Genomic DNA, 15,509 nt, shown 5'->3' with positions numbered 1-15,509 from the left:
ATCCTCTACACACATATAAATAATACCATTACTATACAGCAGTAGGAAATATTATATAATATCGCGAGCAAACGATAAATTGTCGTCGTCGTCGCTGCAAACGCACTTTCCTGCTAAGCGCCATAATATTATTGTACTATTTTATATGCGTGTGCACGGACGCCCCCCAAATACAGCTGATAATAATCACAATACGATCCTTTGTCGATCCTGTAAGATTATTTTAATGTTGTTTAGACATCAAAATAGTAGTAAAGCTACTTTCTCTGGAAACATTTGGTGGTGGTGGTTATGTATAGTGATGGATCGATAGCATAATCATAAACTTTTAATCGATTGTGTTATATTCGATGGTTTTAGAGAATAAACGATGTACGTAATCGTTACATATTATTAGAGATCCTATGGTTTCGAATAAAACAATACCAACACGGAGGATTTTTTTTTACCTATAGTTAATATGAAATAGTTTTTGTTAAAATGTTAAGCCAATAACTAATCAAATACGGCTTGATAAGCAAACTGACAGAAGTAAAATAACTAGTCTTAGATAGTGATATATTAATTTATGTGTTTACATAAAAATATACTTCAGCTGAAACAATAAAATGAATTACTATATGATAACATGTACAAAGGTATTAATAAAACGTATATAGAATACCTACCTACTGAATAGTGTTCTTGATAATATTTTACCATCCACTTGAATAAAAAATATTCTGATCGCGATGTAGCGAAGGTGTTTTTTAAATTGAAATTTTAATGTATTCATATCACTTAATTATTTTTCACACTCGCGAAAAAGCATGTTTGTTATGGCATGACAATTATTACTGACTACAACCGTGGTCGAAATTTTACAAAACTAAATAGTAACCGTTTTGCACGTAGGTATCATTGCAGTTTAAAAACCCATTGGTGAGAGGTTCATTGAGAATTTTTTTTTTTTTTTTGTACGCCTAATATAGCTTAACGCCGCTTTACTGAAAAATAAGAAATAATTAGACAGCTTTTTTTAAAATTTATTTTTCCACGAGGTATCAAATTGTATAATTTATTGCACATAACGTGTTTGATGGACATGACTTACTATTATGTGAAATATATTTACGAGAGCCCTGTGAACACATATTAGATTGTACCACTAGTGTTACATACTATTTGAAATCGTCTGCACCGCGTTAGGTTAGGTTGGGATAGGAATCCATGATTTCGGATAACTTAGGCTTAATCTTAGAAGTACCGGTCATACGCAATAGAAAGTTAATGAAATAGTAGATAGGTTGGTAAATATAATATTTTAAAAGCCAAAAGCTAAAAACCTTCAACAAAAATAAAATCATGCCCCTTGATTGATATGCTTGATTTATGGGTAAGTTAAATATTTACAATAGAGTATTAGTGTATTACACAATAAGTGTAATGTGTATAGTCTAATCCAATTATATTCGATTAAAAAACTATCTGGTACAATTGTAGGTAACTAATATGCATAAATCCTAATCATATTATATAACACTATATATTTTTAAAATCCAATTGTCATTATTTTATGTATTGAATTTACACTATTTTTTTATTGTATATATTTATGATATTCGAGGTTGTGTTATATTTAATAAAATTCGTTATTATAATAGAACCTATTTTATTTTATTTTTATTGGCATGAAAAATCTTATTGTTATAAATTATTATTTATTATGATGGTTGATTATGACATATTTTATTAGTTTTAAGACTTCGTTGTCGAAATAATGTCGTTGATGTAAATTTCAGCGTTTTTTGAATATATTGAAATTATTTGTGAATAATTATAATCCTTAGGTATATTATAATATATTATAATATAATATGTCCTTCAATTATCAATCACTTTGGTAACCATGGTAACGAATTTTAAGGGCATGGTGAACAAACGATTCATTGGTCATATATTTTATAAGTTGAGAAATCTTTAAAACTTATGTCTTAGTTATCGTTTTGTTAAAATTATAGTTTGAAAAAAATATATATCACTTATTTATTTTATTACAGTTCTTAAAGTTTTGAAAGAACTATTCGTTATAATGGGTATGTATATCGTCTAATGTATTTATTTTGCTCTAAAACATTACTATATTGTTATCTTTAACATTATAATTTGCATTCATAAAACGTAGGAATACAATATTTTTTCATCGCACTATCACGCCATCGATACGTCACGATGTGTTATGTGTGTATAGGCTACTTGTACAGACCTAATAAATTAGCATAATATTAGCTACTCGTATTTTTTACGATACACCGGGGGCGTAGTTAGACATTTTACGACGGGCAGTCTCACAAACTTAACAAATATAAACATACTTTGATCGTAAAAAAAAATACAAACATATTACATACATATATTTTTAATTAAAATAAAGGCCACCTGTATGAATGAAAGGCACTATATCAGGCCAGTCCGCTGGCCATGCTACGCTGGGGTCCACAGAGCAACATCCTGTGTTTTTAATTTCAAATAATAAAATAATTTTTTCACTCACGGTCCTCAGACTGTTTGCGTCAACTCGACACTATCCAGACGATGTCCATTACCACCGAAACCGATACCGCTCGTAATTTATAACTTTTACGTGTGTGTGTGCCGAACGCCTCGACACTGCCACCTTCCTTTTTTTTTACGCGCATGAACATCGACCGAAAGGTCATCAGTCATCGCCAAAAATTATTAATTAACGGCCACCGAAATATCACATGTATAATAGTTTACACCCCGCAGTGGTATGCCTACTTGACAAAACGTCAACAACAATATGTCGAGGCACGTCGTATTATAATACGCGTCTACGATATAATAATACGACATAATAATGTCTGTTTACAACGATAGATACTACAATTTATTATAGTATACCGATCGATGGCTGCAAGAGATATTCAAAAATCGAGCACATATTTTGGACTCCCGAGACAGCAATGAAATAAAAAAAGCGCGTTTGTGATCTCTTGCACTGTCTTTGCAGAAAAAGAAAAAAAAAATTCGGTTTCTTCAAAATGGCACATTTTAATTAGGTATAGGTAAATCCGTTAGAAACGTATACCGGGCTTAAGGCTCTTTCTATTTACTTTTAAACGTTACAGCAAGATAATAATATAATAGGTGTGGGCGTATGACTTTTGGCCTGTAGAAATGTCGCTCGAAGACGTCAAGACGATATTATTTTAACCCGTGCCGTCCATATTCTCATTGATATAACTATATGTAGAAAATCGTGAACAATATAATGTTGAATTTTTTAGCTCGGCGTGGCCTAGTGGTGAGCTAATTAGTCGTGATAACGTGATGTCGAGCCATATAATCAGCTGCTTTGGCACGCGAAACCGATTGGACGAAAACCTCAACAGCGGTATTATAAGACAGTGTTATAATTCCCATTATTTCTGTCATCCCGCACAAGATCGCTGGCAGTTTACGTTGATTTTAATATCACAATATAATATATTCGCGTTTAAGAAAAAAATAATCAATAAAACTGTTGGGCGAACGCAAAACCCATAATATTATACTGTTGTGCTGTAATTCTGCAGACTATACCTACGTTTCACCCAACGTGAATTTGGCATCTAATTATCCCCAAGGGCTGTTGTGTCCGAAACAGATTAGGCGGTGATTAACAAACGCAAAACACAACCGCGGCTATCCGACCATTGCATTATTTTATGATAATTATATGTTATTAGAACTGACTAATGCATGATACGAGTGCACCGCGCGGTGAGCTGATCGAAAAAAAAACCAAAACTCTTCGAACGTTTCTCATTATTATAATATTTTCCCTGTACCTATTAAAGTATTATTATTATTATAAGTTATATGTATAGTTCCTTTTTCTTTTCTTAAAAATTATTATTTTAAAAACTGATTCAAAAGAACGTATCAGTTGACCTTAATCGAGAAATATAATACAAAGGATAACAACTAATACAATTTACGGTGAATGCCAGGAATTTACAATGTATTTTATTTTAAAGGTTTACATAACCAATAAGTGTGATTCACAAACGATTTTTTTTTCACCAAGACAAAATAAGGAACATCGCTTTAAAGTGTTTTACTTTTATTAACAAAGAAACACAAATTTATTTCGAACATTAGAGCGTCAATATAGTCTAAAAATTCTGAGGATCTATGTATAAATCCTGATATTATTATCCTTTAAAAATATCTACTTTTTGAGTACGTTTTTCAGTTAAGTCGTATTCGTGACGTATATTTCAAGTGGCTTCTACTTAATGCTCCCTTTTTTTCATATTACGATTCTGAGACTTTTTTTTTTTTAATTTCGTAGGTATATAGCGTTTTGTTTGACTCCAAGTAAGACATATTTAGGAAAAAAATACTAAAAGGTCATACAACACGTCGTTGTAAACAAAGTATAAATCGATCCGAATATAGAGTCAAGCCAATGTCTACAACATTTTTTTTTTTTATATAATATTAAATTATTACAAACAGATATAATTGATACTTAATAGTTACCTACTACCTTTTATATTTTACTATATTTAACCTTGTTTTCAACTCTTGTTTTCATTTTAGATTTTGATTGGATAAATATTTTTTTTCTGTCTGTCATTACATTTAGGAGAATTAAAGATATTAAAATTTTAGATTCTGAGCGAAGCGATTTTAACTTTGAGGTGGTCAAAGTTATAAGTTCTCATAATCTTTTAAAGAAATCGTGAAAAACATAAAACAAAATTTAAGGAAAAATTGGTATTTTCATGCAAAACCAGTATTCAAAAAATCTTTTTTAGTGTAACTCAAGAACGAATAACCGTATATCTCAAATTTAAGCCTTGTAATTATTGTACAGTAAATAATATAAATTACTATGATTGAAATGTATACAGTATTAAGTTATATTATAGTCGACCTATTTATCGGAACAACTTATATTTGTTGAACATATAGCAGTGGTGGTGATGAATACTAAAATTACATAATAAATCAAGTGGTTAGATTAAATTATGTACCTTAACAATAACATAATATCATTGAATTTGTTTACCGAAACTATCCTAAATTAATTTCAACTATAACCGATCCTATAAATCGTGAAACAATAATAATTGATAACTATATATATTATTATACTGTTTACATGACAATACAGCGGGATTGTAGCTTGTACCTACCATAAATTCAAGCATAGACACCTGTTGTTGTGGGAATATATTCTATCCTTGTTAATCGTAATATTATATTATAATAATATATTATAGTATTAATAACTAATAAATTAAATTTAACTACCACAATAAACAAATAAAATATATGATATAAATTATTTACCTTGTGGGTTTGTGAGCATCATACTATAAAATATATATTTACTGATACATTGTAAATAAGTTTATTACCTACCTACCTATTTAAAAACATATCAGTTGATATACACAATCAGGACGCACATTTTTATTTCACTTGTAATATGCCAAAGCCGAGGTGTAAAATAACTGCTGAGTGCTGACACGTAAACGGATAAGTTTAGATAAGAGATAAGTAGTCCATGATGGATAAAATCGTACTTGGAACAGTAACGCATAATATTATTGTACGACACGGGACCCAAGTAGGGATCCAAACTTAAATATTAAAAACATTTTTACAATGCTGATTTTTAATAATTAAGAGGACGCTACACAGACGTTTATTTTGTTGTCTCAGTCTTACAAGCTCGAAACATAGCAAATTTTAGGCAGTAATAATCGTAAATAATTAATTGTGGAGCGTGACATACGATTTCGTTTAAAACCATTGACTTATATTGCTTAGTATAATATTATAATATTATAAATTATAATGTATTAATGTAAGTCAGTAATATTTTATAGTTCCTAATATTTACGTCTTATAATTAAAATAATGGGTTTTCATTAATAATAAATATAACGATTTTGTGACTTTAAAATATTTAAAACGAAATGTGTGTGTAATGTTAAGAAAATTAATTTAACCCTTAAGACGTATAGGTACAATCTATTTTATAAAAATATCATATTAACGACCTTAATATTTTTTTTTTTGCCACAATAATGTAACTTTAGTTACGTTTTTAAAAACTAGTTTTTTGTCGGCACATTTTTTGTTTTTTACTGTTGACAACTGTAGACCTTTAATAATTTTAAGATTAAAACGACAGTCATTTTTTCATCCTTCGTCATTATAAAAAAACCCTCCACTACCTCTTTCTAATTAGTACTCTCCGTATATTAACGTTTGGAGAAAGTAATAATAAATCTTTACCCAAACTAAACCCCGTTCAGCCACCCATAAAGATTTTCACCTGAAAGACTAAAAAAAAAAAAAGAAAAAAACATGATACGAAACGAGAAGAACCGTAATTTTGGACCTCAAAAAAGGTTAGGTTATACTATAATTATTGCTATAACTAATGTAAAAAGAAAAAAAAGTGAACTCTGAGCGCCTAACCTTATAATCTGTAATATTCACAAAACACATTATTTTGTCAAAATATATAAGTAGTTTACATAATATTATTATATACGCAAGTCATATAATTATTTTTTGTTTGAGATTCGCAAAAGTAAAATAATATATAGGTCCTTACACGTTTATTATGTAAAAGCTATTTTATCATGGCCAGTGGTCACATTGTGTGCGGTACGATAACAATGGACCCACAAACGGACATTTGCATTAAACGGCCATGTATCATATAAATTGGGTAGGTTTGTGTACAACGATCTGTGGTTTAACTATTGTTAGTTAACACATTTCGTTAGGTTCAAATCGTTTGACAACATCCGAAATAAGGGAAAAATACGTCACAGGTGATCACACCAAAAATTGTAATTAAATTAAAAAATTAAATATGCGTAGTCCTCGTCTCTGTGAGTATAATAAGAAAAACGGATTTGTGATATATATATATATATATATTATCTCAGGAGATATCGCAATGGGTAAATCCTCTCGGGGCACTCTGTATATTGGAATGCATAAATGTATCATTAATTTTTTATGAATTTTTATTTATATTTGTCAAGTTTTCCACATCGTTGGTTATTAAAATAGTAAACAATGTACTTATGCAATTAAAGTCAATTCAAGGTATATACCCGACGAACTCGATGAGATAAAAATCAAAAATAATTTACTATTTTCTATACAAATAATGATCGATATGATTTTTCAAAATATTAATATAATGATAAAATAGGTGATTGATGTGTATGATATTTTGTAAGTTTACTTACTGGGCATTTTAATTTTAAAAAAATAACAAATAAATATTTCATGTTTTTTCATTATATATAGTTTATTAGATTATTACTATATTTATAACTACGATAGTCACGCCATTGAAATAATTAATAACAATTTTTAAACAATACTTATTTTATGTATATTTTAATTACGTATTCAACACGTATGTGATATAATGTATAATTTTTTTTGAAGGTTGAATTACGTTTTAAATAGCAATATTTCTTTAAGAATATTACGAAGTGTAAGACAAAATATTATATCAATATTTTTTTGTCACATTGATGTATTTGCTTGATACTAATTTGTACACAGCAAATGAAGGCAATACATTACAATAATATATTATATTAAAAACACGTTTATTGTTAAAAAAAATATGACTTGATTATAGGAAAAAGTACCTATATCATTGGATCCGACAAATGGCACCCATCCCTCACCTCCGATGCAAGAAACCCTATCAAGATTTCGTGAAAATATGTATCAACATTTTGTATTGAAAAATTGCTAAAAAAAATAAATAAAAAACCGATACGAGAAAATCAATTTTTGTTTCCTTTTATTGTGAATTTCTTATGAACTATTTGGAAATATTTGAAAATAAGGTGTCTGAAGTAGAACAATACGTAGAGGGCAGATGAAAGTTGTTGAGCTGTTTTACACACAAAAAGGCAATAAGTATTAACGGTAAAAAGAATGTAAAAAAAATGTACATTCATCTTAAAACCAATAGGTAGCTCCGACGCTCCTACGCTTGGAATCTAAAATGCTATTACGTACTATAAAGAATTTAATATATTGTTCTATGGACTTGGCGAAATTGCATACACAATGCGCTGTGCAATAGATTATTAAGTTCGATATTTATAAGATTAACAATGAATATCAGAACAACTTTGTTCCTGATCCACAGTATTACTATAGGTACCTTTTTAATTCAGCTCAACACAAAATTTGATAGGCAATAGAAATGTTTTCATTGTTATTACTTACAGTTATTTCCTAAAACCTTTGGTATACCTGCACGTATACCACGCCTTAGGGATTTTATCTATGTGATTTGAAAACATATGTTTTTTTTCTATACTTTATTCGTTGGTGTAACTCAATTCCTTGTTCAATTATTATTTGTAGGCTCCTGGGCCCAACACCGTTACATATTAGATTGTATTTCTAAAATTGAATAAAGCAATTAATTTCACAAATCAATTTTTCGTAAACATATTTTTTGTGTAAACAATTTTGAGTTTATATATTATTACTAGTTACTACTGATACTACTTGATTAGTTTTTATTTATTTTAATTCCACAATATTATTAGACACACATATTGATCTTCTAGATTCATCATCAGACCGCATTATGATACGTTTGGTTGTATTTTATGTATGTATTAAGTGCTATATACATTTGACATTGGAAACGACCCATTACATACAATATTATTATTTATTATTAGTGACAGACTTATGGGATGATAGTATGGATTGAAATTTGCTTACAAACATACTAATACCTTATCGCACGCATCGTATAATATGCATATGCTTATTTAAATTATTATGTCCGTTACATTTTCCGCGATCAAATTTACCTTAATGTTTTATCAGGCCCGGTGACATGTTTTGTGTATACAAAAACATTGCAGTGCACACTTTGGACATGATTAATTATCGTTAAATTAAAACCGGGGAAAAAGTATTCAGTGAATGGGCAAGGAAAAAACTCGTAAAACTCAAATAAATTACACTTAACAAAAAAGCAAAAACAAACAGAGGAAACATCATTCATATTAATTGCATTTATGACGCTGCTACACTTTTAACTGTGTGGACGTCTTGGAGAAACTTAATATGTGTGGGAAATTTTAGAGAATGGACAAAACAAGGGTAGACGACTAGAAAGATACAGAGAAAGACAGGAGATAAAAGAACCAACGAGCCTTTGACACTGATTGATGAGCGTGTTGTTTTCTCTTTCCTTGTTTGCCCACCATTTCTTCTGTAGAATATTGTGCGAAGTATGTACTACTACAACAGCGCCACCAAGAAATATTTCAATAACATCCTTTTTATGTGTATCTTGATATGGAGGGTTGAAAAAAAAAGCAAAAACCAATGTATATTTGCAAAATAACCGATTGTTTCTGTCGCGCAAAACGGTCCACAAATACGAAGACTGCCGACAATTTCGGACGCAAGAAAGAAGATATTACTTAACTATTTATTTATTTTTTTATTATTATTCCTACGAAACGTTGAGTACTTACTGCATATTGATTTATAACGAATCTATTAATACATTTTAATGGCATGAATATTATAATTCGTTTGTTACGAACAATCAACAATTCGTTTAAAAAATTTTCATCGGCTAAAACGTTACAAAAGTATTTAATACAATTATAATAATTATTATCAGTTTGAATTTAATAAATTTAATATTCATCTTTCTATAGCGGAATATTAACATATTTTGTACAATTATCAACTACCTATATTTTATTTATCTCAACAAAATACGGTTTACCAAAATATTCAAATGTTTGAAAAGATATTTACGCGAGCAATTTTGCGACATAAAAACATATTATACAACATATTTCTATAATATTATTTAAAGATAGTGATTTTAAAAATGTTATACTAATGAGAGGAATACATATTATGTATTATATTAATAACAATATCGAGCAATAATAATTGATAACTAATTGTTGTCACTTACTATTTTTTAGGGACGAGCTACCAAACGACTTCTCAAGCTCTGAAATTAAGTTGTTGGATATATTGTATGATTCTGCACAAATTGTATTTGGTAAGTATCATATTATTAATATTTCTATAAATATCATTAAAAACATTTAAATGTTAGTATTAAAAAACACATAAAATAATTAAAATCAATACAATTATTATAATATTAGTAAGTGTAATTATTATAAAACCGGATTTTAATCGTAAACAAAGTATAATAGTTTGTATCCATCAAAGTATATTAATATTTGTTAAATCAAAGTTAAATTAGTTAAATTCATGATATTGCACTATACAAAATTATATTATATTATGTTGATTCACATAAAGTAGACAATACTTATAAGACTATCGCTAATTGGGCTCAAAATCGTATGGAAAAAAATTGGTTATACGACTCAAATTTCGTAAGAAAAATCGTAGAAAATAAACTTTTGTGTTGGTTATTAATTATTGCTGGTTTATAATCGTTCCACATATTATGATTTATTGTATTATAATATTTGGATGGTGTAAGATTGTATTTTTTTCCATTAAACTTCGACTAGGAGATTGGAACAATTATTGAATAACCACATTATATATATATATATATTACACTATACAAACTAGACAGTATTTGTTTCAAAATATATTGCAAAAGCAATAATATGATATTCATGTTTATTTAAGTCCTTTGCACGGAAAACTGATACATTTACGTAGATCAACACTGAGGGAAACTGTTCAGAAGTTGTGTTTAGCGATCCCAAAATTGTATATTATTGCTCTGGCACTATGCCATATACTAATAAATGGCTTAGTTGGTTCACAATATTATGTTCATTTAAATAAATCGTGAACTGATAGTTTTCGGTATTTAGATCAAAAAACCATTTTTTTCTCGCGATAAAATAATATAATCTGCTAATAATATAATATTATTATTGTAGTATTCACTTTTCAACTATAAAAAAGATTAATACAACACATATTGTACGTTTAACTTAAGGATATTATTATTATACTTGCATGAATATTGTAAAATTAATAATGATTATTTTATTCAATGTTTTGTCAGTAAAATCTTATTTTTTAAGTTGTGATTTGATATATCAATATTGATATAACTAAATAATTACGATTAAGAATATTTTTATTTGATATCGCATCAGTTACGGAAAGAGATTTTACAGTAATTTTTCCTGGAATAAGACGTAAATAATCCTTTTCAATAAAGAGTTATTCAATATGAAAGTTAGTTATAATTTCTTTACATAGCACCATATATTTCATGGATTAGTATAGGATGTCTGAAACAATGAGAATATTATTCTAAAAATAAGATTTTTAATTTAAATTTCGTTACTCAAAGACAACTGTGAAAGAAAAGACCAGGAATTCTATATAGGTAGATAAATATAAATTCATAAAACCACTCAAATTATTTTATATTTAAAATATTATAGCATACCTATTATATTATTGATAATATATTTCTATAATATTTTAGATCAAAACAATAAAAAACAGTAAGCCACTCTACTGTATAATTCTGGGTGCTATCCCATTAAATAGGAGGTCAGTGAACGTCTAATCTACTAAAAACCACCCTAAATGATGAAAATTGAAGCATTTTTATGGTCACAAAAAAAAATAATACAAATCTCAACTATCATATTCTATTCATGTCCACTACATTCATCTCCCTGATCAGAATCAAAAATTCATACTAGATATTATTTTATTAGGAACAATTCTAAGTTTTTAATATCCTTCCAAAAAATATTAAAATATATGTATACTAGGTTTTAATTGATGCATTGTTCTAGGAGTGACGTTATAGTCTACGAACAATGGCTTTCTTATACATTTTTACTGTGGAGAAATTCATAATCTATACGTCGACTCTCTAGATTCAAAATATTTTCATCTAAATAACGCTATTATACTTACTCGACGGTAATATAATAAGTATTGTATATAGGTACTCGTATTATATTGCTGTATGTTCCAAATTCGGCGGTGTTATAAAAAAATGCCCATGAATTGATGAGTTCAAGAAACGAACGACGAATTTCAGAGAATTTAATAGCGTCAACACTTATTATATGATATAATATCTTGTAAATATTCACATAAAAAAAATCGCAATATCCTTTGTGTCTAAGACACGCCGTGTCGGTATTATAAATTGTTATTGTTATTCACTGTCGTCGTCGTTGTCCGATATTTTTGTATTCGATTTTTCGATTTCATACAATTTAATTTATTGTCGAATAATATTATAATGATATAATCCGCAAGAATTTTTTTCCTATAAACGAATATTGAAAACCATATACAACCGCCATTCGACACCCAAACTGATCGAAAAACTCAATCATAAAACTATTCCAGTCCTATGGAGTACGTTAAATAAATTACGACGTCGATCCCTAATGGGAATCTGTCGTAATATTTTTTCACTATTACTATCATTAATTTGCTGTTCGTTCTTTCTAACTTCGGGTAATAGTTATTTCTGATTTGTGACACGAACCTTAAAACTAATTTCATTTTGTTAGAGTTTATCTGCCGATAAATAATTTATTTACATTAACCAAAAGTCTACTTGAGAAATTTTCACCAACATATATAGTATAAGGGATATTTGAAATCAGTTTTCAATACAATAATAACTTACTGCAGGCGATTATTATTCGCCATGATTGTTTATTGTATAAGCAAATGTAAGTAATCACATTTAGGTTTTGAGACTACATTTTTACGTAAAAAGTTTTCAGTATTTCAATGTTTCTAGAAGATATTATATAAGTACCGTAATAAAGGCTATATAATTCCATAAACTTGTTGACTTTTTTACAAAAAAAATTTTAATGCTCGAGAAATAATTTATTATATTTTTAGACCTTTAAGAAAAGTAAGTGGCCTCGAAATGCCCCATCAGTTTAATTTTTAATTTATATAGAGTTTTATTTATCATCCCGATGTCAATATACATAATATATTTAATTAAAAGCCATAAAAGAAATTAAATTCTAAAATTTTATTCTATACATATTCGTCAGATGATACCTATACATACATTATAATATTATATTCATAATAAATTTCTGAAATATTTTAAAACTGAAAATACACTATCACTGTGGATATATTTGGTATATGTTTTATATTTTAAATGCTGCAACTGAACATTTTCAAAGTGACAATTTGTAAATTTCCTACCTATAGAGATATTCAGTGATTGGACATGACGTTTGGACAAAATTTACTACACGAAAAAGTGTCTATAGACAAAAAGAGAAAGATAAAGATTTAAGAATGGCTTTGTAAAAGATACCTTTAATTAAGAGTACTATAATAGTAGGTTATCAACTTATTATATTGAAATAGACTGAAACTTAATCATGCACGTACGCTTATGGTTTCATATTAGTTTGGATTTAGACCGTTTAAGTAGGTAACTAATTCAATACCTAATTACGATTTACGTTGTTTATCCTCATCAATGTATTTTAAATATTAAATATTTCTAACATTTTTGAGATTTTTAAATTTTTGTAGAAATATAAAGATTAGGTTACACGTGTATAGCCGTTCGAATGGCACAGAACTATTATTTCAACTGTAGTTTTAAAAATGTAATACTTTCAAAATTATAATATTTGTTCAGTAATGATTTGTTTTTCTGAAGTGAGCTCCGTTTCCGCGGGGCCCTAAATTTGAGATGGGCCCTGCGTAAGTGCACTTGTTGCACTGCCCTTACGCCGGCTCTGGGCCAAAAAATACTGCTCCGCCTATGGAAAAATTCCTGCCCATGTGCCTCTTTTACCTATCGTTTTTGACATTTTTGAGGCATTAAGGTTTCCAGGTAATAATATTTATAAATAAAACTAGCTTAGAATATGACGTGTTAACTGTTATAGCATAAGACGCGTTATAATATTTATGAAAATGATATAGTAAACTATCAATAATAATATGTTTATGTGTCGAGTCACCAAAATATGTGTTCTACCTCATATTATACAATATAATAGCCACCATTAGTTTTAAATCAAATTACAATATAGTTTAAACAGATTGATGTTTCTATAGTATTATAGACCTTTATATAAATTATAATATCCAATCTATATTGAAAGGATTCTATAATTTGATATACTGTAGTTGCCGAGCTAATTCATCAACACACATGTGTTCCTGGTAGAAACTAACTAGAATTTATCGATTTCGTATTTGCCATATTATTTGTTACGGTGAATTTTGCGTTGTATTCGGTAGGAGTACGGTGTTTCATAATGTTGAATATTATTATCTTAACGTTAACTTTAAATCTCGTAGAATAGAAAAATGGTCTTACATCGGATTTCCCGTGCCCTTGATCCAAGGTATAATATTCTAGATTCTTGGACATTAATATTGTCATACTAGTTTTGGTGTGGTGCAGTTAGTAACATTTGACACTATTCACACGACAGTTGACACCTGTTAACTAAACACCACTTCGACACTATAATATCTTAATTAATTATACGGTTAATTGAAAACAATTATTGCACATTATAATATTAACACGTTTAACGCACTCCCGTCTTCGGCGAAATAAAACAATATAATATTCAATCATTAAATCGTTTGTTATTCGAACGTACAGCAAACGGGAATCTTAGTACCCATGTCCGTTGATTATAGACTCAAAACCACTCTAACAGTTTTTCACAAAAGTCTGACAGATTGTTCGAAAAGAGATATCAGAAAAATGTAGGAGGTAGTTCGAATCACGTTCAAAAACACACAAAGTGCTATATCAACCTATCCAATCCGACGCACAGGCGGATTGCCCATCTCGGTCGAATTGAATTAGTTCACAAAGCGAGGTCTCCGATGAAGATCTTACCGAGAATTGAGGTACAACAGAACCTTTAGTAGTTACACTGATAAACTGCCGCATTTTATGTTTGTCCACTTTGTCGGGTTATACTGCAGCTAGTACATATTATTATAATATACAGAGTGTAACAGAAGAACCTGACAAATAATACGAAAAAAAAAATGTATACTAGTTGAACGTACGCCAACAGTATTATGAAAATTATATGGATGATGAATAGTTTAAAAACTATTGGGGTACTTCAGGAAGTTCCCAAATAGAATAGTTTGAAAAAGGTTATTACGTTTCAAATTAATTTACTCTAAAAAATATTGGTATTTTGAAAAATTGAAAAAATAAATACAAATTGACTATATATTATATTAGCCTGTATGGCAGTAATTGACTTAAACGTTTTTATTATTAAAATTTGTCTAAAAATTAGGTATACAATTCGGCTATTTTGAATTATTTCAAAAACAAATTTAATAATACTTAAAATCGTTTATTATTGGTATTAAAAAAAAATTATATTAGATATATATACATTATATTATTGTAGCACAATTAGTGTCTGTAAATTATTAAAAATGTATTAGTAAAATAG

The 15,509-nt window shown here is 28.5% G+C and overlaps 1 protein-coding gene across 1 annotated transcript in view; it reads left to right on the top strand.

The window, feature by feature from the left end:
- The window catches only part of LOC132949993 (head-specific guanylate cyclase), a 299,190-nt gene that overhangs the window by 92,338 nt on the left and 191,343 nt on the right, over positions 1-15,509 (top strand). The window contains exon 4 of the mRNA XM_061021156.1: positions 10,026-10,105. Coding sequence (XP_060877139.1) covers positions 10,026-10,105 — 80 coding nt within the window. The remainder of the gene's footprint in view (positions 1-10,025; positions 10,106-15,509) is intronic.

The sequence above is a fragment of the Metopolophium dirhodum genome, chromosome 8, assembly GCF_019925205.1.
Source record: "Metopolophium dirhodum isolate CAU chromosome 8, ASM1992520v1, whole genome shotgun sequence".
NCBI lineage: Eukaryota > Metazoa > Arthropoda > Insecta > Hemiptera > Aphididae > Metopolophium > Metopolophium dirhodum.
The sequence above is the reverse complement of the archived record's forward strand: the minus strand, read 5'-3'. Positions and strand labels throughout refer to the sequence as shown.